General features: G+C 37.8%; 2 protein-coding genes across 2 annotated transcripts in view; both read left to right on the forward strand.

Moving 5' to 3' along the window:
- The window catches only part of LOC147914398 (uncharacterized), a 918,190-nt gene that overhangs the window by 749,991 nt on the left and 140,270 nt on the right, over positions 1-27,929 (forward strand). The gene's annotated exons all lie outside the window — the stretch shown is intronic.
- Positions 15,468-27,929, forward strand: part of LURAP1L (leucine rich adaptor protein 1 like) — a 44,590-nt gene continuing 32,128 nt past the window's right edge. The window contains exon 1 of the mRNA XM_004436803.3: positions 15,468-16,423. Coding sequence (XP_004436860.1) covers positions 16,121-16,423 — 303 coding nt within the window. The 5' untranslated portion in view covers positions 15,468-16,120. The remainder of the gene's footprint in view (positions 16,424-27,929) is intronic.

Genomic DNA, 27,929 nt, shown 5'->3' on the forward strand with positions numbered 1-27,929 from the left:
CATCGTAGATTCATTCATGTCATAAATCCCAACTACCCTCCACAGAATTAGGCATTAAACTCTGCACTTATCCCAAACTTCTTTGGTTAAAAACACTACTTTTCTTATCTTCTTTACTTTTTCTTCATTTCTCTCGCAAGGATTAGCAGAGGATAATTTGGAGGACAATTTCTGTCTCTGACACTCTCTCTCCCCTTTCTCCCTCCACACACACACATACATACACACAACTTTTTTTTTTTTGTGAGGAGGACCAGCCCTGAGATAACATCTAATGCCAATCCTCCTCTTTTTTTTTGCTGAGGAAGACTGGCCCTGGGCTGACATCCGTTCCCCTCTTCCTCTACTTTATATGGGACGCCGCCACAGCATGGCTTAACAAGCGGTGCGTTGGTGCATGCTGGGGATCCGAACCTGCGAACCTCAGGCAACCGCAGCGGAGTGTGTGCACTTAACCACTTGCACCACCGGGCCAGCCCCCATACACACAACTTTTGTGTTTTTGTTTTATTTTGTATTCTGTGAAGTAAGAGAGAGTAGAGTAAATTGTGGCCCAAGGCACTACATGCACATAAGCAGAAAAAAATATGCAAATATATATAATCAGCCTTACTTTTGAACCCATAATGATCTGCTGGTAGAGCAGGAATTTGGGGGAACTGTTGGTATCATATTTGAGGTGGTTTTGGAGTCAAATAGAAATGGGTGGATTCTAGGTGACCTTAAGCAAGTTACTTTATTTCCCTGGGATGTGCCGTCCTCATTTGTTAAATGGGATGATAACAGTTTTTGAAGACTAAATGAGATAAGGTATGTAAAATGCCTGGTACCTAGTAAGGAATCAAAAGGCAGCAGTAATCATGTAAGGAACAGCCTCATGGTAGAAATGTCATTAAAATCAGTCTTAAAAATCACGTGTGCCCATGTGTACAGAAATCAAGACTCCGAGTGTGTTTGATTTTATCAACACCTTTTGCAAGCTAGTTCAGATTTATGCTACATTACAGATTCAATAAACATCTATTGGGATACTCTATTCCAGCTCTAAAGAGAGGATGATATTCTCTGACCCAAATTCTGCACGAGTCTTCTTTTCTGAGTAGAGGCTCACAGAACATAATTTTACATATGTCTCCATATCTTGTACTTCTTCAGGAATTAATAATCTTTTCCTTGGCTAAGATATTGGACACCAACTTTCTACCTATTCCTATATAGGTTAACACCTAGTAAGTATTTTTTAATAAAGAAATGAATATTACATGAAATTACTGATAGTATGAAGAGAAGGAATTTATAGCAATGTCTGACAGAGAAAGAAAAAATAAATCCTACTTATGTACCCATTTTCCTAAACACAAGTTACTCTTTTTTTTCTTTTCATATCCTCTATTTGACCTCTCAAATACTCTTTATATGACTCAAAATAAAACAAAGAGTGAACAAAACATAATGGTAGAAACCCTTCACTATTAATCTTCTTTTGTTCAACTTCCCTGTCTTGTGGCAGTGAAATGAGACAGAATCTCTCTGATGCAATGTGTCACAAGTGGCAGAAATACAATACTTGATGCATGGTCATCTCTCTCTGTCTTACACACACACACACACAGATGGAAACCCGTAGCACAGTAAATGGTGTTTTGTGTGACTGAAATCAAACAAAACACAAACAATGGCTGGATTACTATGACAACAGAGTTCATGCCATGGTTTCTGGGAACCTTTGGCAACTGTCTTTAATTTTAAGTATTTTCTCTGCTTCCTTATATCATGTTAGCAGTTCTGTGGGCCTCAAAATGTGTGCCTTGGCCATTTAAAGGAGTTTCATTCATTCTGTGTACTCCTAAGCATATAGAAATAAGGCCACAGCAAATGAGTCACACTCAGGGCTGAGCCAATTCACAAACTTCACTCAGCGAGAACCTAGAAGATGTTCTCATGGTCCTATAGGCCGTGGAAACACCGGTAGTGAGACTGGACTGATCACCCTTTCTTAAATTAATTACCACAGAATTCCTAATTTCAGAGGGGGACAGTGTGGGTTTTATGTGTTATTATCTTTCCTTTCACGGAGAAAAAACTCTGATTTTTTTCTGAAATAAGATTTCTGAAATAAGAGGTCACTTTTCTTAAACAAAATTGTTGGGTAAGATCAATTTAACCCTTCAAACAATGTTGTGAGGTAGATATTATTAGCTTTATTTATGAATGATAAAAATTGGATTCAGAGAGGTTAAGCAACTTGTAGCAAACCACAATTTGAAAACAAGAGAACCTTGATTAAAACATACAGTTACTTTGAAATCCAATTCAATTCCTTCCAATTTGGACCTTCCTATGCTTTTTGCTGCATTCATGAGCATGGTTCAGAAAATAATGTTTCACGAACATCTTTGCCTAAGAAATACTTAATGAGGGCAAATAGTACAACTAAGAACAGCGCTATTATTGTCAGCCTCAACTAGGTCTGTGTCTATATATGAGAAGGTAAAAAAAGTCAGTGTACACTTTTGAAAGCTGATAGATGCATTTAAAAAGTAAATAATAATCTTCTCTCACAGACATCTCCAAAAAATCTTAATGGAAAATGGGAAGATGTGCGTGTTTTGATCCCAAGTCACAATAAGGATTCTTCTAACATTACAGAAAGATACTTGACAGATTATTTAATCCATTTATGTTTTGGTTTTCCCAACTATAAAATCAAAATTGTACAATTTGGGTGAGTTGTAAAAGGAATTAGTAAGTTGATGGTGATAAACTTAAATGCACAATATTATTGGCTGTACTGTTTAATGCTTATACACAATCAACTGACAATCCTTCATTGCCCAGGTCAGTTCCAGATGCTCTAGGAGATAAAAACAAACATGTGACACACGCACCATCCTGGAGAAGCCTACCAGGGGGTTGGTGAAACAGAATTCACAGACGTAAAAGAATTAGAATGCACTAGAAGACAATAAAGAATCAAATAGTATGAAACATCTTGCCTCCATCTAGCCACCATTGTTAGTCACATTTTTTCTCCAAACCAACTAAAGCCCCATTTACTCTGTGAAGCCTTCTCTGAATTTTCTTGCTCATAGCTTCCTTCCTTGATTACTTTTTATTTATCCACATTTTTGTCAATTATCATACATATTTTAATTTTTTAAATTGTTAATATATAACCTGCTTTCCCAACTAGATCATAAGTCTCTTGATCAGGAATCATATGATTCTTTCTTGTATCTTCAAAGTCAAATGCTTTGTTTTGCACAATGGATGTACTATTGATTTTCTTCCTGATTGTCATAAAAATGATGACATTGTTAGTGAAGTATGAATTCACAGAATGGAGCAACCACAAGGGTAACACTTGCATGAAGTTGTTATGTTACAGGCACACTGGATGCGCTTGACTGTGAGTTCCTTAAGCACGAGGATTATGTCTTTTTCATGTTTACACCTTGTTTTTGTCCTAGCATGATGCCTGACACATGGTAGACATGGCAATGTTTGACAAAGGAAGGAAAGTAGAAGGAGAAGGAGAATTGAAAGGAGGGAGGAATGAGCCTGGGTATTGAAGAATGGATTTGAATATGAGAAAAGAGAATTCTAGACAAGAAGGACATTATCAACAAAGACAGAGTGGTTGAAATCACAGTGTGTGAGCGTGTATGTGTCTGTGAAACTATGCAGAAGTTATTCTAACTGTAACAAGAAATATACTTTGTGATGGCATGGGACATTATGCTGAATAGGTAAGATATTTTTCATGCTGTAGAGGTCATAATCTAAAAGTTAGAATGAATAAATTTAGAATTGGGGCTACAGGCAACGGAGCCATTATAGGTTCTTAAGATGACAAAAAGCATTTTTAAGAAAACTACTTAGAAACAGCATCATGCAAGGTAGATGAGAAAGGAAACCTTAAAGAAGGAAAATCAGTTTAGATCCAGTTGTGATAATGTAATCACGGGGTGATGAACCTGAACTTTAGCAGGGTCACCAATATAGAAAATCTTCTTATTGAAAAAAATCAGTGGGGTCTGATAATTAACTGAACGTAAGAGTACAAGAGATAGAAACATAGTGAATATTCCTAAACTTCTAAATAGTGAGAGAGGTTGAGCTCACAAATTGTGGTGTCATAAATTAAAATAAGGACATACAGAAAATAGCTGGTTCAAGGAAAATGACAAATTTGATTTTGGACATAATGAGTTTACGTAGCATGAGGTAGTAGAAAGAACCTCATATTAGAGACAAAATAAGCAAAGCCTCTCGTTCTGTGCAGAGCATGGAGAAAGTACTTAACGTGTTGAATTATTATTTTCAAGTCACTTAACATCTCTGGTTATTTATGTTTCCTAAAATATTAAAAAGGCACATAAATTCCTGCTATAATTACCACCTTGTGAGGATAAAATAAGATAGCGATCGTTATAATCCTTGGTTGTTGCCAAATCCTACGTAAGTTATAAATCAGAGATCAGAGGCAGAGGTATAAATTTTTGCCTGATCCATATAGAGGTGGGTTATCTGCTCTTTCTAGGATCTTACAGAGGAATGTTACTCTCCCATATCCATTTTCAAAGGGGTAGAAGGTAACAAAATTGCAGTGAACACAGGATTTATTTTTTGAAAAATCAAATCCTAGGATTGTCTGAGCTCTCTTCTGCCAACCAAGTACCTCTATTTTCCTAACTATAAAATAAGAACAACCCACCCCCTACCCAAGCTTCAGCAAACACAAAACAAGGAACTCTGAGTAGATAGAAAAGGGAGAAAGTGGTGCTAGATGACAAGGATATATGGGTCTCTGAATTATAGCAGATCTACAAAAATGTAGAACCAAGTAGAAGGAAGGGACCTGATTACAGCCGATTTTGATTAAAAGGGGAGAAAGCATTCAACAATGATTAAGCGCATGGACCCTGGAATCAGGCAGAAGAGTGTTTATCTTGAGATAAAACACAGCTCTTAGCTGTGTGGACATGGGAAAATTGCTGAAGTTAGCTAAGGCACAGATTGCGACACGGGCACAATAAGGGGACCTACCTCCTAGAGTTGTGAAGATATGATAAAATACAAAGTAAGTACTCAATAAACACTAGCTAACATTGTTAAAAGGAAGTAGTGTTACATCTACTTTAATCAGCACAAGGACACCACTAATTTCTAATCTTAAATTTAAGAACAAAAATAAAGAGAGAGAGAAAATGGAAGAGAGGGAGAGGAGACAGCAGCAAGGATAGACAAAGAAGAAATGCGATAAAAATGAGAGAGAAAAGTGACAGGAAAAAGTTGAAAAAGACAATGGTAAAGGGAAACAGGGACTTATGGTTTGAAATTGCCATCTATTGTTCCTTTGTCATTGAAATAAAAGCAGAAAAAATAAAATATAATTCTGAATGAAACTGGAAACAAACGTTAATGGAAAACTCATCAGAAAGCTTAGTTGGAGAGCAGAAGGATAAGGGAGGAAAAGCCTTGGTGTTGGACATACAGGAATTGATTAAAAGATAGAGTGAAACATCAGTTCTTCTAATTCTTTCCTGGGTCTTCTTTTTTCACATTTCTATAGCTATATAAAAATGTTTGTTTAAATAACGTGCATTGCAAGCCTTCTCAGTCAAATATGGTTTGGTCTTTATACACTATTTTAAACAAAGTGCACTTATATAATTAGGAATGGTACTATAATACAAAGCAAAGATATTATATTACATTAGGAAACTTAAGTTCTGTAAAACAGAAGCTACATTCCAGCAAACTAGCAAATCTTTTTTTTATAATCCCTATTCATACACAATTCGGAATGATGTAATGCCAGGTTATATATCAACTAAGCCATTCTTTTAATGAATCTCTGACTCAAATGCCTGAGGAATCTGTCTGGGAGTTGATGGCAAGTTGAAGAAATGAATAAACTCTGTGGTCGGACTATCTATTATAGATTACTACAGTTCTCACACAAGAACCAAAAATAATTCAATTTAAGATGCTCACATTATGCTTAGGAAATGAATATTAATAAATGATGCAAGTTCATTGAGTTAGTTAATGCACTTTTCTTGTGAGTTGAGAAATCCTTCATACGGACTGAGATTTACAGGTTTTGTGACCAAAGGATTTTTGAAAACTTTTAATGTGTAAGACATGTACCTTCAGGGTTGGCCACAGAGAAAATTGTGTAGTAGCTGCAGTTATATTTGATGACACATCACCTCTCAACCCTCTCCCCACCCCACACACCCAGATGCACATACCCAGGGACTCATCCACCTCTCCCGACACAGGGCTCCCAACCAAGTCCCTACACTCTAGTTTGGCTTTGACCTCTTCCCATAATATTATCTTGTATCTCAATTCCCCCTACTCAGTTATTTGCTACCCGACATGGCATAACACAAGCCAGGCTAAAATGTTCCTGAACATTCATGAATTGAATTCTTTTCTAGTTAACATATTTGACATTGAAAGGTAAAATTAAAAAAATGTTTGGTGGTAGTGTTGTGGGGAAGATAATTTTGCTAGATCATTTATTAAAAATATAGAGAACTCATTATTTTAGAAGTCACGTGTAGTTTGCTTTTGACTATTTTATTCCACGTTGTATCAGGCAATAATCCTGACCAGTTTCTAGAGTTATCCTTTGCTCTCTACTTAAAGGAGTTATTCTAAAACCACATACTCTGCCAGAGTAGGCAGCCTCCTTCACTATGAGAGAGGTATAGCACAAATCTGCCATGAGATAGCCAGAGCACGATAAGATTATTGGCCCTATATCAAGTTAGGGTTTTAATATTTAGTATTAACAAAGGCAGTTTAGAAAATTTCTTATAATTAAGATCTACAGTTATTGGGTAAATGATATTTTTCCTTGTTAAAACACTCAGGATTCCCCTTTAAAAATATTCCACTTTATTTCTTTAGGGTTAAAAAATACCCAGTTGTTATAGAAAGTATGCATAAACATTTAAGAAAAAATGGAAAGCACTAAAAAGAAATTTTAACAGCACTCTTTATAAAAAGAGTTCTTTTTATAATGAAAGTTAATAAAAGTAGGAAAGCACAAAGTTTAAGTTAAAACTTCCCATAATCTCACCACACACGGATAGCTTCTTCATTATTTGATAAATCTGCATATATATTATATATGACTTTAGGTGACTATTATATACTTCTATGCATATGTGCGTATGTGTGTATGTGTATATGCATATATATATAGAAATATGTATATATTTAAACATGTTGCTGACACCTGCATTTTTTTATTTTTTATTTTTTTCAATTAACAACATATTGGCAATATTTCCCATGTCATTAAGTATTCTTCTATCACCTCCCTTTTATTGGTTGCAGAGTTGTCCAAGCTATGGCTATACATAATTTATTTAACTAATTCCTTATTGCCAGACTTTTACATAGCAGTTTTTGCTTGCCCAGTTGTTTTTCTTTGAGATTTTATATTGAACATATTTATAAATAAACCTCTCCACATATTGCTGATTACCTTTTTAGAGATAAATTCCTAGCAAATGAATTGCTGAGTCTAATGACATGCCTAATTTTAAAACTTGATCACTGGCCCTCTAAAAATGTTACTAATTTACATGTACACCAACAGTATATTTAAGTCACCTAGATACAGTCACAACCCAGGTGTTCTGAAATTTGAGGTAAGTTAATTAATCAATAAATACTTTACTTTCTGTTTTTCTTGCAAAGGAGTTGTAACAACCTGCTTACGAGTAACCAAAATCTGTTTTTCCAGAATCTCACTATTCCCCTAAATCATCTCTAGCACAAAACCAAAAATGAGAGAGAGAGAGAGAGAATAAGAATGAGAAGTGTTTCTGCTCCAAATTTCTACACAGCTGCCAGAGTGACCAGACCTGTCTGCACCACACTTAGGTGTTCATCTGTCAGAAGCGCGCTTTCGCTCTAGCTCTCTCTCTGCCCCACCCCTTTTCTTTCTACCCTCACTCCCTCTCTTTTTGAGACCATATCTTGTGCTGACTCCTCAGATATGTATGATCACACCTTTTCACCTGACCCCCTAAGAACCAGCACTGACTCACAAACTCAATCCAAATATGAAGTGTTTCTGATAAAGCACAATGAAATTGAAACAGAATTTAGCAATGTTCTTAAAACATTTAAGTGTCTGAACTACCAAACGATAGCCTAAGGTGATAAGACAAAGGTTATTATGGAATTGAGAGTCAGCTATGGCAAAATCAGCTACAACACATGGATTGGGTATAGGAATATCACAAAAAGAGGGAAGAGGTTGAGCAACTGCCCTCTCAGCTGTCTTTTATCTTCTGGAACGGCAGGATGCCTTGGGCTTTTTATTTTCTCCTGTGAATTTTCCATGCCCTTGGGGATGGCCAAACAGAACTGGCAAAGAGAAGTTTCCCTGGTCAAGAGGTCATAAGCACCTCTGCCCAGCCCTGATTATTGCACAAGCTTTCCTAGAGCACCGTTTCATGATTGCTGTGCTCCCCCAGCTCCATCCTTTCTTTCAGGGCCATCACCTCGTGAACCAAAGCATTAATTCCCAAATCTGTTCAGATCTGGGCTCTACCAAGTGCCAGATTCTATCTCAAATACTGGCCTGTGCTGGAGGAGAGAGTGATAAATTTCAAAGGTGGAGAATGGGAACTGCCTTCTAGAACATCCTAATGTCCTTTAAATGATTTATTGTAAATGATTCTTCCATGAATGCACCTATCTTCTGGGTTTTTTTTTTTTAATATATTTTATTTTTTATCTCTACCACACTTGGAATATGAATGCCCCAAAAGCATCAGAAGCAGTAACTCAATGTTGGCTTCTTAAAAATATATATTTGGGGGCCAGCCCGGTGTCATGGTGTTTGGGTTCATGTGCTTTGCTTCGGTGGCCCGGGGTCTGTGCGTTCAGATCCCTGGGGGCGGACCTCCACACCACTCGTCAAGCCATGCTGTGGCAGTGTCCCATATACAAAGTGGAGGAAGACGGGCACAGATGTTAGCTCAGGGCCAATCTTCCTCACCAAAAAAAGAGGAGGATTGGCAATAGATGTTAGCTCAGGGCCAATCTCCCTCACCAAAAAAAAAATATATATATGTTTAGCAGTGGAACCCCTTAACAGTTCTGAAAGAGGACTAATGCTCGTCTGTAGATAATGGAAACAACATGAGTTTGGGAGTAAAATATAACTTGGGGCAAATCCCAGCTTCCCTACTTGATGCCAGTGGAACACAGAGCAAGTGGTTTCACCTCTTGGAGATTCAAATTAATCTTATGAGAGCAGGGTTAATATCATTTGTTTCTCTGGGTTGTTAAAAGAGTAAACGATACAAAACATGTAAAGAGTCTGTCATAAAACAATGTTTAATACATAACAGCTCCTCTTGTAGCCAGCATTTTTTCCATTTCCCCCATCTTATTTTGTCATTGTGATTTGTGCTGCTCTGATTTAAAAGTGTTTTTCTATTTCAAAAAAGGTTCTTGCTGATTCATCAAAAGGATATAATAACCAGTAACTGTCTGCCTTAATATTTTGAAGACATAATTACAGTATTTATCTTTTATATAAGGTACATGTAGTCAATATATCTCATTATGGTCACAAAAGTATTCTCATTGAATTATACCTACTTCTGAAAGAAAATCACATTCTCTCTCTCTCTCTCTCTCTCTCTCTCTCCACGCAGCAAGGCTAGTTGATAGCTTAAGAAGGCTAACTCTCAACTCTAGAGTAATGCTGTTAAGTTGTAACACTAAGATCTGCAATTCTAACATGGAGAGTTCTTCAGTTTTAACTCCCAAAGAATGCTAATTAATTGATGTGTCTTTACATAGACTCTTTTGTGATCTTTTTAAAATTAAAAAATGCATAACAACTTTTGTTCCTCATTTTCTTCCTCCCAAGACTTCTGAAAGGCAGTTCTACCTTTCTTTCTGTAACACTGAAGTTAAGGAGAAGCTAGAAGCCTAAAGTATGGACAGGAATTGTGATATTCCTAAGACATTGCCAGAAATGGGCATGGATCATGAAGCCATGATACTCAGGTGGGAATTCTATGGCATGTGCCACATCTACAGATCAAAACCCTTATAGACAATCACAGTTCTCTCTAAGCTTCTTAAACACCATCCTCTCTGTTCGTGTTCATCATTGCTTTTCTCTACCTTCACTGGGCTTCTAGTTCAACATGCTTAGCTTACATGTTGTATAAAATCAACACTTCGAATGAAATCTGTCAAATCTTTTTCAAATCAATTTCATAAGATTTCCTCTAATCTAGGACATAGAAATAGGATATTTCTTTAGGCCTACTATGTTTATTTTAATGTTTATACTATACATTCTTCAAGCCCACCTCAAATTCAATTTTAGAAATCATCAAGGTCTTTGGTAAAAGACATCAAAGGTGGATTACATGAATCATGACCATGACTTTGCCACTGGATTGCAGGATAGGGATGTTTCTGTGATTAAAGTTTTCTAGCCTATAAAAGCATATTTAAAAAAAAAACACCAACAGCTATTATTATCTAACTCATAGGCGATTATAAATAAAGGGTAAACTAGCCTTTCATTTTTAATAAATTTTTTCTGATTAGCAAAAGTCTGTTTTCTATTTCTTCCCTGTGGCTTTAAGCCTACAAAGCTGCCTCCCTACCTCACTGCCAAATATTAAAAAGTACCAAAGAAAAAGAAGATTCCAATCCTTTTATATTATTCACAGTCTCATATCCGAAGTGCACACCTAAGACCGAACCTCATTCCACAGTGTTATGGGTTGAATTGTGTCCCCCAAAAAGATATGTTGAAATCCTAACCCTGTGATACCTCAGAATGTGGCCTTATCTGGGAATGGCGTTGTTGCAGTTTTAATTTGCTAAATTAAGATATACAGGACTAGGGTGGGCTCTTAATCCATTATGACCGGTGTCCTTATAAGAAGAGAGAAATTTGGACAAAGACACAGAAGGAAGACATGCAAGAGACAATGGAGGCAGAGATTGGAGGTATGCTGCCACAAGCCAAGAAATACCTGGGGCTACTAGAAGCTGGAAGAGGCAAGGAGGGATCTTTCCCTCAAGGCTTAAGAGGAAGCATGGCCCTGTCAACATCTTGATTTTGGACTTTCAGTCTCCAGAACTGTAAGACAATAAACTTCTGTTGTTGTAAACCACTCAGTTTGTGATACTTTGTTATGGCAACCCCAGGAAACTAACACACACAGTTTTATGAGTTCCCTAATCTTCCTGCTGCTGACTTTGGGACTCATTTCCCCAATTATCACTTTGCCTAACCCTTCGACTTAAAACTGTACTGCTTTTTCTGGCTTTGAGTTTTTATTTCCTTTTTTAACTATATAATTAATGATCATCCTCCAATATTTTAGGAAACAGAAGTGTACTGGAGCCAGCCCATACCAGTTTGCCAGAGTCAATTATTAAATTTTTAGAAATTTTGCAAGCCAATTGCTAAACACAGCCATTATTATAAAAATTACATTGTATAAGCTTTAAATTAGGTAAGTTATACTAAAACAAAGGTAATAAATCAAAACTCATCACTTCCTAGTTATTTCACTACATTTTACATTTTATCTGTGCTCTTGAGGTTATTTATGTCTAATGTGTCTATGTGGTGGAAATGCTATATGCTGCTGTGTTACTGCCTGTCTTTTCCCAACTCATGTTGGTAGCTTGAAATCAGCCATGGTGGGAGTATTTATACCATGAAAATTGTCAAAAGCTACAAATCAGCTATGTTTATATTTTCAGAGAGCTAGTTGTAAACATTTACCAGCACACCATTGAAATAACCCATGAATCCATTCGTAAGCCAAACTGGGATGGCTACAGAGGAATAGACCAAGATTGGCTTCACTGAAGAGATCTCTTTTCCAGGCCCTGCACTGAACCTTTCAGTAGGAATTCAGAGCTTAGGAAAGCAAGAGAAAGCAAATAAAGGACTCTATTACAAATAATGAAGGCAGAGAGATTGACAGGGATTGTGAAGACGGGATAAGGCAGACTTAGACGCTGGTGACCTACTTTTAGTATTGTCTACTAAATCTCTCAGGGAAGTCTTTAGCTCTGATTATGAATATTAATTAGATTCCAATCAGAGTACTATTTAAAGGATCTGTGCTCCTAGGGAGAGACATTTCAGATAGTTATGATAGATAGATAGATAGATAGGCATAGAGATATAATGATACAAATGGCTATATATATATGTGTGTATGTATATAACATGTATAGATTGCTCAAGCTGGAGATAGACTAGATACTTTCACTTGGTAAAACAGACCTAACCCAGCTACAAAATTACAGGTGAATTAAATGCCTCTATAAACAGGCAGGATTAAACCTTTGTAGCTTTAGCAGATATGTAATTCCACTGTGTATGGATAGGATCAACATTCTTTAGTTTTGCTATGACATCTTCCCTGTTAAGGCAATCATCAGCTGAACAAAAATATTTATAGGAACAGGACCTCTACTCATTTAAAACAAAGATTCAAAGAACCCGATTCCCATTAAATAGTTACTTCCTAAAATTCATATGGGTAATCTGAGGCTGTTAGCTGCTTGACATTATCCCACACTTTGGGGAGTGGAGTTTCAGGTTAGAGACTCTGCCCCAGTCCTTGAACTCTGTGCCAGCGAGAGTTGAGAATGCTGCAAACTTTCAATCAGTGCCAGAGAGAAGGTGGAAGGCCGTTTTTCTTTTAACCACAATGCCAGCAGCAGATTAAGGAGTGGCATTACTCACACCATACAAAGTCCTGCTGAGTCTACTTTTGCTTTAAGTATGTGTCTGCTACCAGGAAGTGTTCTAAGTGTGGAATGTGTGAGACCTGCATCACATCACTCTGTTTTTGTGACTGAGGCATTCTTTAGAAACCTGTCATCTGAGTCCAACAATGTTCCTATTTAATTAGCTTCTAGGGGTTTTTTTAATGATAAATAAGAAGCTCCCTTTCCTTCTTTGTGAACACAATCCAACTGGGGAAGAAACTCAGTGTCTTCAAGTTCTCCATAGTTTAATACTCACTCTTAGATTCCTTAGGCATTGTAAATGGAAGAAAAGGAAAATCTAGCTCATACATAAGGCAGTCAGAAAAGGAAGCATGTTATAAAGTAGTCTGGATCTAAAAAATTATATCACAAACACAAATAACTTAGTAACTATTTGTATAATTTTACTTTTCAATATATTAGGCTTGGGGAAACACCCTAAGTTTAGGTTGTTGCTGGCAGACGCTAGTAATTAAGGAAACAGGAAGTGGTTGGAGGTGGAAAGAAAGGAAGGAGCAGGAAGGGCTTGCTGCTAAGAGGGAGGGCTCAGCGAAGTATACAAAAGTTGCTCTGAAGAGTTTTTCTCTATTTTTTTCTCAGTTCTCCCCATGTATCCTCTTCTACTTGTTGAGGACCTCAGTCCCATCCCAAACCTCCGTCCTAGGCCCAGTACTACAAGTTCTTGTCAAATAATTTGCCAAATCAAGACGTGTAATTAACATACAAGGCTAACAATTAGCATTTGGTTAAACCTCTCACACGTGTTTTAAATCATAGAAGAATCTTGAAAACAAACAAAATATATTCTCAAGACCCAAAGGTAAAAAGACCCTTATTTTTACACATTTTGGGTAAAAAACGTCCTCAGATTAGACCACATAAAGCAGCAATGACAGGGTTAACACAATCTATTACAGTCCTAATAAGAGTTCTGTGATTCTAATATGTTTTGGAAATTAGTATTTTGGCATTCAAAATATCTCCATTTTAAACTAAAATGTCATAAAACATTAAACTGGGAATATTTAAAAGGCTTAACATAACTAAGCTTTTCTTTAAAAGTTTATATTTGTTTTATATTGCAGGGGCACAAAGTATTACTTTACATATAGGTCATATTTTTACCTTCAGAGGAGTTTTCTCTGTAGACATTTAAAATACAAAAAAAAAGTTTTCTATTTTTGTGTTATGTTCAGTATCAAATACTAATTTTCCTGTCTGTGATAGTAGGAAGTTTTCCTTTTGTGTACAGTACATTGATGATAATTTGACAATACACTTTTTTTATTGACCAAGTTCAAGCTAGAGATTACATTTGTAAGCTACTCTTCTCAGCCAGGCCTATCCCGAACTTTGTAAGGGTTTTATGACAAAAAACTGTTCTTGACTGAAACGCAAGCCTTGCATGATTACACGTCACAGTGCAAATCCAATGAGCTTGTGGTTTTCCAAATTTAGGCCAAAGCCTGTCGTTTGATCAGTGACTTGAGATTTACTCTTGTTCTCCTTTGATTCCATAAATGGTTGTTCCAACTTTAAAATGAGCCACTTAATTTACAACTATTTTCTTCATTTCTTTTTAAGAGGGAAATAACATACAAATTTCTGGCATGTTGACAAGAGAACTTCAGCAATTTTTCCTTGACATGAAATATTCATTGTAAAGGCCCATGTTTCCTATCCGTAGATGGCCTAGATGAGGCTATGTTAAACACAGACTCTGAGATGCATCCGCCTACGTGCTTACAAGTGTAAAACCTGAGTGATCTCTCAGGAAGGGAGCCCAGTAAGGACCAAGACCACAAATACTTATTTGTCCCAAACATAGAGGGGCCCATATTTTCAAGTATTCCAATGGAATCCCAAAATTAGAGTTTACTGGACTGAAAATAGTATTCTCTACTTGACGATTATTAACACAAACTCAATGCTGAATCAGACCTATAATCCACGTAGCTCATAGTAACTTACTTGGTAGAAGTAACTCATCAATAGATGGCATGCTTTGAGTTTCACCTAAACAGTTGAAAAATATAGATAAATTATCAAAGACGACAACTTTTTCACTAGTAATGCTCAATATTTTTTCCTTCATAGTTAAAATAAAAGCATCTCAGCAACTTCCCCCTTTTAAAATCCACCCCATCTCAGTAGTCATATAAATTATTCCGGCTGTTTAATTCTTCACTTCTTGCAGTGACATATTGTAACATTTGGTAAAAATTAATTTTGGTCATACATTCTCATTGAACTTTGGGTGAAATACTGTCATTCTTTCTATTAGTATAAAATCATTAGGAAAGGCTTCTAAAGCTGGATTTTTTGCCGAACAGGAAGATGGGGGGATGGAAAATGATACTACGTTTAAAGTCATTCTTCTGCCTCTAATTTTTGTTAACTGTTTTCAAGGTTGTAGCGACCAGGCAATTTAGCCTGGAAAACTGAAAATCTAATACCCGTATTAGGTACTCCCAATTAAAGCAGGACGCTGAACCTGCGCCTAGCAGCGGGATTGGGAAAATTTCTGTGGCTCTTCTTGCCTGTGATATACGGTACAAGGGTTGGCCCTGGTTTGGTCCACCTGCCAGCGGAGTTTAAAGTTTCCGAGCCTCGGAGGAACACAATGACTTGGATCAAACAGCCTAAATGGGAAGAAGGGTATTTCTGCTGCATCAAGGAAGCCGTTAAACTCCTGCTAAGCTATTTGTTTTTTATGCGTCCATGCACAAGACTGACCTCCTCTATCACTGACCAGAGATTATTTCTGACAATCCAGGATTTTCCGAAAGCTTGGAGACATATGGCTGGAAAATGAAACGACCCTGGAGTGTGGCCACATCATTATTTTGTGTCGCGTGGTACCAGATGGGCAGTCAGTGAATGGTGCAGGGATGTGAATGGACAGTTTTATAATGTGAATTTTTTCCCCCATAAAGCTAAAACAGACTTCATTTCCCTCTCTTTTCTTTTGCTCTATGGTACTTGCATTTTCCCCCTCTCTGCAATATCAATTAACTCAACTTTGCAGTGGGGTGGCCAAAAATGAAGAGGATGAAGCCATCTCTATAATCTTAGTAAGTGTTGGAGGAGCCGCAGCGCTCAGGAAACTGCGGCTGCGACCCGCCGCGTCCTGCGCGGATTTCAGGGTTGATACAACGCAGACGGTTATGGAGCGGACCAGGCACTCGCTCCGCCGAGGATAGAGACCCGGGCGCCGGGAGGGGTCCGCTGATCTCGCGGCGGCCTTGGAGGCCGCAGCTGCCTCTCATCCGCCGCGTTTTATTAACATTATTCTCATTCTTGGAAAGTCATGGAAGACAGCCCGCTGCCAGATCTCAGAGACATCGAGCTGAAGCTGGGGCGCAAAGTACCCGAGAGCCTAGTGCGCTCGCTCCGTGGGGAGGAGCCGGTTCCCCTGGAAAGGGACAGGGACCCCGGCGGGGGGAGCGGCGGCGGTGGCGGCGGCTGCAGTAGTAGCAGCAGCAGCTGCAGCTTCCCTCCCTCCTTGTCGTCCTCCTCTTCGTCCTCCCCAACCTCTGGCTCCCCACGACGTAGCCACTCCAGCGCACTGGAGAGGCTGGAAACCAAGCTTCACCTCCTCAGGCAAGAGATGGTGAGTGTGGTGCGCCAGCGGTGGGAGTGGGGGCCCAGAACGAAAGATGGGGCGATCGGAAGATGGGACTGGGGAGAGAGGGCGACCGGGGCTGCAGAGCTGAGGGCTGGGCGCGTGGGAAATGCGGGGTAGGGGAGCGCGCAGGGGGCGCGCGTCTGGAGACAGCCACTGCGAGGCTTGTTTACCCTGGACTTTGCTCGTTCACGGTTTGCTAGGACAGCAGAGTTTGTGTACTTTCTGATAGCGCCGATTGGGTGCTGCGGACCGCGACCGTTTAGCTGCCAGTCTGGAGCCTCCCGGGCACTAGCTCGCGGAGGGTTTGCGGTTACTGCGCCCATCTGGGGCCTGCTGTGCGCCGTTCACACTTTCGGTTCAAAAGGTGGCTCAGCCCACTGCTCTTACTGCAAAAGTACTTCCTGGTCTGCCGAGAGGTGGCGCGGCGGGGTCCCTGCGGCGCTCCTGCCTTGCTCACTCCTCTTCCACCACTGCCGCCCCCGCCCCTTGGCGCAGCAGCTGTTCCAAGGCCACTGTTGAGCTGATTTTCCACAGCTGGTTCTGAAAACAATGGCCCACTCGCCCTTGCTGTCCCTTTGAATAGCTTGTTTCGCTGTTTTGATCCAAGAGAGCAGGTGATCCCCAGGCCCAGGGATTTGCTAAGGACCACTTCCTACCCTTCCCCCTCAGTCCTCAATGTCCAATTGTTTTCTGTGCTGTTTGCAAACGTTAGCCTAAGAATAGGACAGGGGACTAGAACAGGGTCTGAGAATACTTGCTATTCCGGATGTGCTTAGACGGAGACACTTATTTACTTGTCATGAGCTCTAGGGCAAGTCACTTCGCCTCTGTGGACTGAAGTTTATTTGTACAATGAACTAACTGGTTGGAGGAAATGATTCCTTCTTAAATCCTTTGAAGAAAATGACCACACAGCAACAACATTTTCTACCAGTCTGGAGAGGAGGAAGGTTGCAACAGAGGGCCTCAGTCACCCGGAGGATAGTGAGAAGGATTTTCTTCATAAATGACCCTGTCTGCTGGCGCTTTGCATTAAAAAGAAGTAACCAGAGGTGTTTCCCTAGCTCCTCTCTCTCTGCAGTTGCAACACTCGGGAGGGAATGAATTCCACAGCATAAAGTAATCTTGGCAAACATATTTGTGCAGAAAGCCAGTCTTCAGAGATCATGTCCTATGTTCAGGATTTTCACCACACTATCTGCACAGGCTCCAGGATATCACTCTAAAAACCTCTCTCAAGATCTTTAAAGCTGGTCTACCTAAGGACTTAAGTTTTTATGTCTCATGTACCCATTTTCTTCTCACTAGGAACGTTCCAGATGTTGAAACACCTATATGTATAGATGCTTTTGTGTGGGTATATATTCATGTACCATGTGTAATGCAAATTATTTTATTAAGATATTCACGTTTCACTGTCTAAATACACACATACACACACAGGTTATGCATATTAGTTATTCAACAAGCATTTATTAAGCATTTACTATACCTGGTAACTAACTGGGTGCTGAGAATACAAAATGAAAAAGTCACAAAGCCTGTTTAGAGCTATCAAATCTCTTGCACTCATTTGCCATTTATTATCTGTAGTATATGAAGCCAAGTGTGTTGAAGAACTCTGTAGGATAAAAACAATCTGGTTATTTTCAACTAGAGACACTTTCTAGACTTACCTATTTTTCTTAATGAAAATGTCATAGAGTTAATAAAAATCTGTTTCCCCAAACCAGATTTTGCCATGTATAATGATTATGGTATACTAATAAGTACATTTTTAAAAAGCAAACAGAAACAGCAACAACAGCGGCGGCAGATTGCTAAACTGACCATTCGTTATATTTTCTATGTGAAGCATCAGTATCTATGGACCTAGCAGAACTTATGCCAGAACAGATGTTTTGGGTTCAACTTTGTACCCTAATAAAGGTCTCCACTGAGCAAATGATAACATTGGTTCTGGGAGTTTAGAGGGAAAGGATTGAAAACAGGTATATTCCCTTGCCGATGAGACAGTTTTTCCCCTTTTTCCATAAGTCTTGTGGGTGCTAAAAACCCCAGCTTCATCATAATTGCAAAGCAACAGATTTGTTTTTATGTAGGCTTGGCAGTTTTGTTATAAACACCAAACAGATGCAGTTCTGCAGCTCTTCCTGTCTCCTCCTAGCATCCCCAGCCAGAGAAGTTGGGCTATGACGTCTTACTGGTGATTTTTATGTTCTTTTCCATCCTCTACTATGAGCACTGAGTTAACCTCCTTGGATTATGCATGACCCCACATGTCATGCTTATTATTTTGAGTTGTTCACATATTTTTCTTCTGGATGGTCTGGAATTATCAGGCTTGGGTCCCGCCCTCAGAACTCTCTCCTAAGAAACACTTTAGCCATGCACAGGCCTTTCTAGAGACTTCCAGGAATTAAGCCTCCCTTCTTTTCCTACTGGAATGGATGTGTGTATACACTGACAATTCAGCACAGCCTTACAGGGATGTAGTAGTCTCAACACTTAAAGTCCTTTACATATACATGATTTTATTATTGTCTCTCTCATCTCCTTTTATGCTTTTATGAATAATTTCCTTAACTCTTACCTGTAAATGTTACAATTAATGTTCTTAGAGGTCTGTGAGATGCAGTTGCAAAGGAAGCAAGTTGAAAGAGGTTGAAGAGGGAGGAGAAACTGTTTCTGTGGCCAAACTTCTTAATGTTGAAACCCTTATTAACAACATAAATAGCATCATACATAATAAAGGGTGTGTGAAGAAAATATTGGAAAAGAAAATTTGCAGGCATGTATTTGGTACATTAGGCCAATTCAAGGTAACCATCGGGATGTTTTGGGGAGGGAGCAAATTTTCCCAATGTGTAAGCTGTGTTTATTTTGAATTTAGAGATAAGGAAATTTGACAATACAATAAGAAAATGCGGAGATACGCATAGGAAATTTATAATGCAATTGGAAATAGATGTCAGACCTCTTGTATGAAGTTTGTCCAATATTTATTCACTACTTTTCAGTTCACTGAGTGTTTTAATATCTGTCACATCATTTGAGCCTACGGTCATACTGGGAAAGAGGAAGTCATCCACATTTTACCAATGAGATCATTATGGCTTAGAGATGGTAGAGAAAGCAGGCCAAGGTCACACAGCTAATTCGTGAACAGAATCACAACTTGAACTCATATCATGTGACTCCATGTATGTGCTTTTCCCCCCATTCCAGTCTGCATCCCAATAACTTCTCTTCAAAATGCAATATAGTTTTTACAAATCTGTGATATTTCGGCACACCTAGAGTACTAAGGGACCAACAAAAAGAAGCCCTCTGGATGCACGTCAGAGGTTGTTTCAGATATGGGTTCATTCAATAATCAGCAAATATTTATTGAGTGCCTACTGTGTACCAGGCCTCCCTCAAGAGCTTGGGATTATACAACAAAACACCTAGTTTAAAAACTCAGTCTTCAGAGGTCCTGTCCTATGTTTGAGGTTTTCATCCTACTATCTATGCAAAGACTCCTTTTGCAAAATTTTCTTAAGAATGGGACTTTAAGCATGTTATCAAATATGATTCTAAGTTTTAGAACGTCTCATAATATCCAAAATATTTTTCCAATAAATGAAATCTCTGTGAAAACCTGTGTTTTACCACTTAGTAATGAATTCTATATTGCACTTTTCTTTTACAAGATGTTCAAAGGGTTTTAGTGCTATCTCAGTATGTCCATATCATACCTCTAGTTCGAGAGCAAAAATTATTTTCATCAGTTTACTCTGGAAGAAATTTGAAATGCATAAGATTATAAAGGCAATCACTAAAGAATCGGAACCTAGAATTAGAAGGGGTCTAATGCACCCTCCCAAGTTTGCCTTCCTAGATAATCACTGTTCAGAAAATCAAAGTATAGTTTGGAATGAAACGTGTACTACCTGTTGATGCCACATTCTGGATTTTAGTCGATCCGGTGTTAAGTTGGGATGGTTAATGCAGTGCCATTATGGAAACTAGTTTGAAAATGTTGTGTCCTGATTTCCATATTTTTGGCAATTATTTGCACAGCAGCTGTGTAATAGTAAGGTATAAACAATCTCAAGTTACTTATCTTTTCTTACTATTAAAGCATTCAAATACTCCACCCCGTTCCTCAACTCTTGCTTTAATAACGTTCTCTACTACTTAATGAAGGAAATCATACAGTATTTGGCCTTCTCCCTCTGACTTATTTCACTTTGCATAATACCCTCAGTGTCCATCCATGTTGTCACAAATGGCTGGATTTCATCGTTTCTTATGGCTGAGTAGTATTCCATTGTGTATATATACCACATCTTCTTTATCCATTCGTCCCTTGATGGGCACTTAGGTTGCTTCCAAGTCTTGGCTATTGTGAATAACACTGCGGTGAACACAGGGGTGCACATATCTTTATGCATTGGTGTTTTCAAGTTCTTTGGATAAATACCCAGCAGTGGATAACAACAATAAACAAAACATAGAGACAAAGATTGGATTGGTGGTTACTAGAGGGGAAGGGGGGAGGAAGGAGGGCGAACGGGATGATTCGGCACATGTGTGTGGTGATGGGTTGTAATTAGTATTTGGGTGGTGAACATGATGTAATCTATGCAGAAATAGAAGTATAATGATGTACACCTGAAATTTATACAATGTTATAAACCAATGTTACTGCAATAAACAAAAAATTAAAAAAAAAAAAAATAACGTTCTCTAGGCGATACCCAGGACTAGACGCAAACACACATACATACAGACAAATCAATGATACTAGAAGAAGATAAATCAAAACATCAAAATTTTTGAGAATGATAGATTTATACTTGGTTTTTACTGATACTTCCTCTTATTGATCTTTTTCCATGTTTTTCCTCCTGTGTTAAATGGCTTTCTAATTTTGTAATAAAAAGAAAAATTGTTTCATATTCCTTCAAAAAAAGATAATTTCATTAAATTAACTTCACAATTGCTTTAGACATGCTACAGAGTAGGCTTGGAGGTTACTATCTTTCATTCTATCAGTTATTTTTCATAAGAAAATAGTTTCAATAGTATTTTTACTATTCTATCATTTAGTTATATTTTTAAGTCAGACAAAAATTTAAGGAAAACCTTAGGTATATAATTCAGAAGCTGTAAAATAGAAGGCAACTTCCTTGATAAGTTCACAAGATAGCTGAAAAGATAAAATGGGAATATAATTTGGCCAGAGAAAGATTACAAACCAGCACGTCAGCAAGTGCGTGATGCCAGAGCGGAGATCAGACATAGACACTGAGATGAAATGATAAAGCTGAGGAGATTTCTCACAGCAAATGTGCCTTGTACACAGAATTAAAAGTGCTGATAGCTATGCAAATTAAGGGCTTAATATTAGGGATAAAGACATCAAGGAGATGAGGAAATCTGATTCCTAACAGTGGCTTCTTCTGTCATTTTGCACATGGAATGTCATTATAATTACTTAATCTAATAAACAAATCTTGTTGAGACATGTTTCCTTACACAGTGGCTCAAAATTGACAGTACAGTGCAGATAAAGGTAGTAAGGTTAGCTTTGCTAGAAATACATAGACAGAATTTAGAGGATTTATACATAACTTGAAAACAGTGACATTTCCATAAACTGATGAGCCCCACCCTCTCCCTTGGAATGTATGTTGAATGATTGGTACATAGGTGAGGAATATAATCTGACAAAAAAGAATGATCTTCCATTCCATTCAAGTTGCACAACCATTCTGCCCTGATCTTCAGAGACCACAAATTTTATGAGAATTCTTAAACTGATTCTGTTCACTTCTGTGATAGCACAAAAACATATATTTTTCCTTCCATTTTATAGTGATAAGTCACAATTAAAAGACTTTTTCACATGTGAAGACTTCACTTTTGTAAGATACTACTTCTGAAACTGGGATTCATGGCTGGAGTCTCTAGGGTCCCTGAGAATTTGTTCCTTTTTCTGGTTTTTCTTTGAAGGTTGTTCATTCACTGCTCAGGTGGTAGTCCTCTGGTTGGGTGGACCCGTCACAGGCTTTGGAATGAGACAAGCTGGGATTCCAGTCAAGTCTAAAGCAAGTCAGTGCACAAACCATCAGGGCTCAGCAGGCTGCCAGGGCCTGCACCCTATTCCTGCCGGGACTTTCAGCCCACCTTCCCTGGAGGGAGGGCCTGTCCAGCTCTCAATGGCACTCATTCTAGTCTTGGCTCTTTCACTCACTGGTATATAACCACTCTAGGACTCAGCTTTCTTATTAACATGGGATAAAAGCATCTCTATTAAAACATTGTAAGAATTCAATGAAATAATATAAGAAAATCGTCTATTACATGGGCATTCAAAAACAGTCAGGATGATGATAGTAATAGGTATTATGTCGGTTACATGGCTGTTCTGTCGATGTTACACAAGTAGCCCTAGGTGGGCAATGTGGCTTTGGGACTGATGGAAGTATAGGCCCCTCCTCTACCAGACTGACTGTCATAGCACCTCCCATGTCATCAGATCTGCCATAGAGACCATGTTTCTACACAAAAGCAGAAAAGAAATATGTGTAGCCTTTCCTCACTTCAGTGCGAGCAGAGTATAGTAGCATAGATTAAAGAATTGTAGAACCTAATTTCCGGTAGCCTAGGAAGTTTGAGGAGCAGAGACTCGTTACTTATAGTGAGACCTTTCTATGTGTAAGGCACTGTGTTAAACATTTTATATGTATTATCCCATTGAAACCTTATAATAATCGTAAGTAAACATAATTTTCACAACTCTTTTATAGATAAAGCATTGAGGTTTACTATTAATGTTCCAGACTATTGAGATAGTAAGGGGATGAGCTAGGTTGAGGTCACAATCTGAATTTTAAACCATGACTGTGCTATTACTTTTCGTGTTTGAGAGTACCTCAATGCTCATGTTGACACCCAGGATTAAATGTATATATCTGCTCTTCTTCCGGAATTTCAAAACATCAAACATGTTAAAGTGGATGCTTATTTACCATAAGCCCTCCCTAGGAAGAACAAGAATTTAAACACAGTTTCTGTCTTTGGAACACTCAAGATTTGGATGAACATATTCAAAAGTTGCCTGGTTTCCAGCAACGGTACCCTTTCTTTTTTGCTACTATCACCAAGATCTCCACACATACTTCTCCCCGCTCCACAAGAGCTGCTAGTGAGGAATTCCCTGCCCCGACCGGTTCAGGGCTCACAGCTCAGCACTGGAGCTCAATTGTGTTCATGAGTTAGGGTTTTAATAGCTTACCATTGGTGGCATTTTAGTTCACTGGGAGATTCTGTTCAGGATAAAGCTCAGACCTTAGATAACTCACTAGAAAGAACTAGAAACTGGGAATCTTGACACCTGCCATGACTTCCTAAATGTGTTTGAAACACATTGATCCAAACTGTGATTGATGTAAACTGTATTTATAGAATTTACAAGGGAAAAAAAAGGTTATATTTTCAAACATATATTTCAAAAACCTTAGTCTTAGACTTCAAAGTAAAACCTAAATAATTCGCCTATTTAAAAAGGGGCTAAATATTATACAGGATGTTTATATATAGCTATTATGGTGTTCATTTTACAGGTAAGGAAACTATGACTTACAGGGGCTAAGTAACTTGACTAAGTCACCCTAAGTGGTTTCCCAACCATTCATTCAAACAAGAACCACTGTGAGCCTGGCTATATGCTGGATCCAAATTACTCCCAAACCATACTTTTTCTAAGCACCATAAAAGTGTGCCCATTTATTGTAAATGAACATTTTTACAGTAATTTCATCATACATCTACCAATGGATCTTTTGGTAGTCCTTTAAAAATATTATTGTTACCTTTTAAAAATTAAATATATGCTTTCTCATTATAAAAATTCCAGAAATACAGACATATTGTAAAAAGAAAAACAAAAGTGACCGCATCACCTACCCCCGATACTGCACCTCCCCCACATTACTCTATACCCTAAAGGAAACTGCTGCTGACAGTTTGGTGTGAATCCTCTCAGGTCTTTTTCTGTCTTTGCTGCATATATATGTGCATATATACTTACATAATTTTGGTGTGTTTGGATTTTATTTTCCTTATTTTACATAATAATATTTTATTATGTTACCTGACATTTATTGCACAATTACAACATGCCGGTTAGTGTTGCAAACAATCCCCATGTATTATGTCATTTCATTCTCACTCCTCGCCCACTTAAGAGATGGCACTGTGGGGTATTAGGTAATGTAGACCGATTCCTGATAGAGCTTTGGAAATGTTTATCGAGGCCATTTTTATCTTATTCTGTCACCTCTCTTATATGAACCTCAACTAGTTACTAATTAAAAAGAAGAGGCAATTACTTCGCTTTTTATCAGTGATTATCCAAATATTTCATAGTTCTTTTAGAAAGGAAATTCCATCCACAGTAATCTGGCTTAATCAGAACACTTCATTCTTCAACTGAAGAAATAACTAAGGCTCTAAATTGGAATGTACTTCTCTTCAATGATATACCATTTTAACCTAACCTTCTTGTTGAGTTTTTTTCTGGTAATAATAATATTAATAAAATTTATTATTTTTATTATAAATAAAAGTTGGACCAAAAGGCTAGCATGGCACAAGGTGATCCCTGTTACATGGAGAAGGCAGAATGGTCACCCTAGAATTTAGTGTGCCCTTAGTCCTCATGGCTCAAAAACACCTTAGATTTGTTCAGACTTTGGAATGCTTACGTTGACAAAACAGATTCTGTTCCTAGAGATCAGACATAATCAGAACTTTTGATTCTTCAATTGCATAAATAATTAATATCCTTCAAAGAAAGGAAAGTATAAAACTAGAACTATGATGTATTACTGACCAATAAGCTGTAACTCTGAAGGCCCGTGTCATGGAAAGCTAGAAGACTGGCGAAGCAAGGACTTAGGGTGGAGAATTAGGGTAGGAGTTTGATCGCGTCCTGGCACTACTGGACCCAGCACTTCATTTGGCTGCTTCAGGACAGCCATTTCCCTTACTGGTCTTAGTTGTGTCGGCCAGCATGTCCGCTGCAGTTCAGCCTATATCCTCTCACATTTTATTCTCCAAAATGTTAATCCCGTCAATCAGAAATTGGTCATCCTGGATGGTCTCTAGGAGTGAGTTTTCACCCCTGATCTCTGATGTCTTATAATCAATTTCAGATTTTCAGAGGATAATCATTTCCCTCATTTCTAAGTTCTAGGGGCACATCACAGGCACATGCATGCCTCCTCTACTATCAGCATCACATTACTTTTGTGAAATAATTTTTAATTTTTAAAAAACATTTGCTGGATAATATGTCTTATTTTTATGTAAACTAAAAATGATCAGGATTATCTATTTGTAATTAAAATTGTGAAGTGTTCTTTTTTTCTCTGTATTTTAAATTAGGATGCCTGAAGTAAGCCAGATTTAAGTCTTTAACTTTTCATATATTTAGTAAGCAGAATAAAATTGTTGCTATATTAACACCCGCCTCAGTAAACTCATAAAAAGGTTTTAACATCAGCGTTGCAAACAGTGAGATACGTGTGCTGTAACTCAGTGATTGCTAGCCCAGGCTGTTATTCTAAGAGTTTCTCTGATTTTCTTTTTTTGCCAAAGACATTTAACTAAACTTGTCTACACTGAATGGTTGTTTTGGTGCCAAAAAAATAAAGCTTGAGACCAAAATTGAGAAGGAAAGTCCCTCCTCATGGCGATAAAGTCCAACTTTCAAAGCTGCTCAATTCAGAGAACTACTTGTAGTTCATTTGCTGAGAATTTAATCATACATGGTTACTATTGGCTTTTTATTGGTGTGAAGTTAACTTTGTTTCCACGTCTTCTCTTAATTTCATAACATTTTATAATTATTATTATTAAAATGATACATGCTGTTACTAAAACATGCAAACAGTATAAAAGGATCTAAAGTGGAAAATGCAAATTCCCCACATCCTTTTTCCCAATTTCCACTCCCTAGAGACAACTACTATGAATATTTTATGTATCCTCCTAGAAATTTTCTGAACATTTACAAGCATACCTATAGTTTCTTATATACCTTTAGCTATAATTATAGACATATGTTTGTGAATGTATTTGTGGATATATGTGTGTGTGTATAATTTTAAAATTGAGACTCTTAGGAGCTCATGTTGCAGCTATTTTTCTAGATTCAGCAAATTATATATCGTTTCAAAGCACAACTTACAGTGCTGCCACCTTGGATAGATTATTGGCAAAGGACAGCAGTCAGAGAGAGCCACTCTGTATAAAAAATATCGCAGTTGATGAGGCAAAAAGACAGAGTCAATAATCTCTAGAAACAGAAACGAGTGCCATAGAACCCTAGGGTGAGAAGAAACTTTAGAAGTCATCTAGACCAATTTCCTACTGGTATCCTTGTAGGTTGACCATCCATCCTTTACTTGAACTTCTTGAGTGATGGGGACTTCACTGGCTCCCACGGCAGAACATTCCATTTTCAGACATCTCTATTCACTATATTTGTTAATTGGCAATTCCAGTTGTTCATCAAAAGATAAACTCTATCATCATTCATTTTGGGGGAAAAATGTGCTCCAGCGTGTGTGCCTACAAGCCATGGATTTATAACTTAAGATGGAAGTTCTATCAAGTGTAACATACAATGAAAGCTCAATGGGTTTCTCCTAGGTTTATATGTATATGACTAAAATAAAAGACTTGCTCGCTTTTCCTGCAAAATGAGAAAAGAATGGCAATGCCTTGTATCGGCAAGTATGGAGAGAAATGGGCACTCTCCTGTACCCTTGCTGGACGTGTATGTTTAAGGCATCTTTAGAGGTAAACTTGACACTATATTAAAACAAGATACTCCCTGACATGGCAATTCTGCTGCCAATAATACTTAGGATAAACATAGAAATTTATCCTAAGGAAACAATAATGAATTTGTACAAAGATATAGGTTAAGTGTTACCATTGGTATTATGTATGATTTGAAAAAAATTGGAATAGTCTAAATGACTAATAATGGTAGGTAGGTTATTTATGTACATATGATAGAAATTTGTGTAGCTATTAAAATTGTGGTGTGAAATTATTTATTCGAGAGAGAAAGTGGTTATGGATATGTACATGCTTAGAACAAAAGGCTGGAATAAAATATCCTATAATGTTAACAGTGGTATCGTTGGATGGTGGGGTTATGGGTGACTTTATTTTTTGGTTTTTCTGTTGAGCTCTTTTGTTTTATCCAGTTTCTCTGCACTGAGTATATATTGTATTTTGATAAGAGAAAAATAGATATTTTAAAAAATAAAAATAAAAGAATATGGGCTTGAGAATAAAATAGAGCTGAATTCAAGGAATCATAGCCCTGCCTTTTACCAGCTATGTGTCTTAAAGCACATAATGACTTTAATATATGTAAAGTAGCAGGGATTCTGCCTGCTAAATAGTAAGCACTCATTAA

Source organism: Ceratotherium simum, chromosome 20 (assembly GCF_057802395.1).
Source record: "Ceratotherium simum simum isolate JZ-2026a chromosome 20, ASM5780239v1, whole genome shotgun sequence".
Lineage (NCBI taxonomy): Eukaryota > Metazoa > Chordata > Mammalia > Perissodactyla > Rhinocerotidae > Ceratotherium > Ceratotherium simum.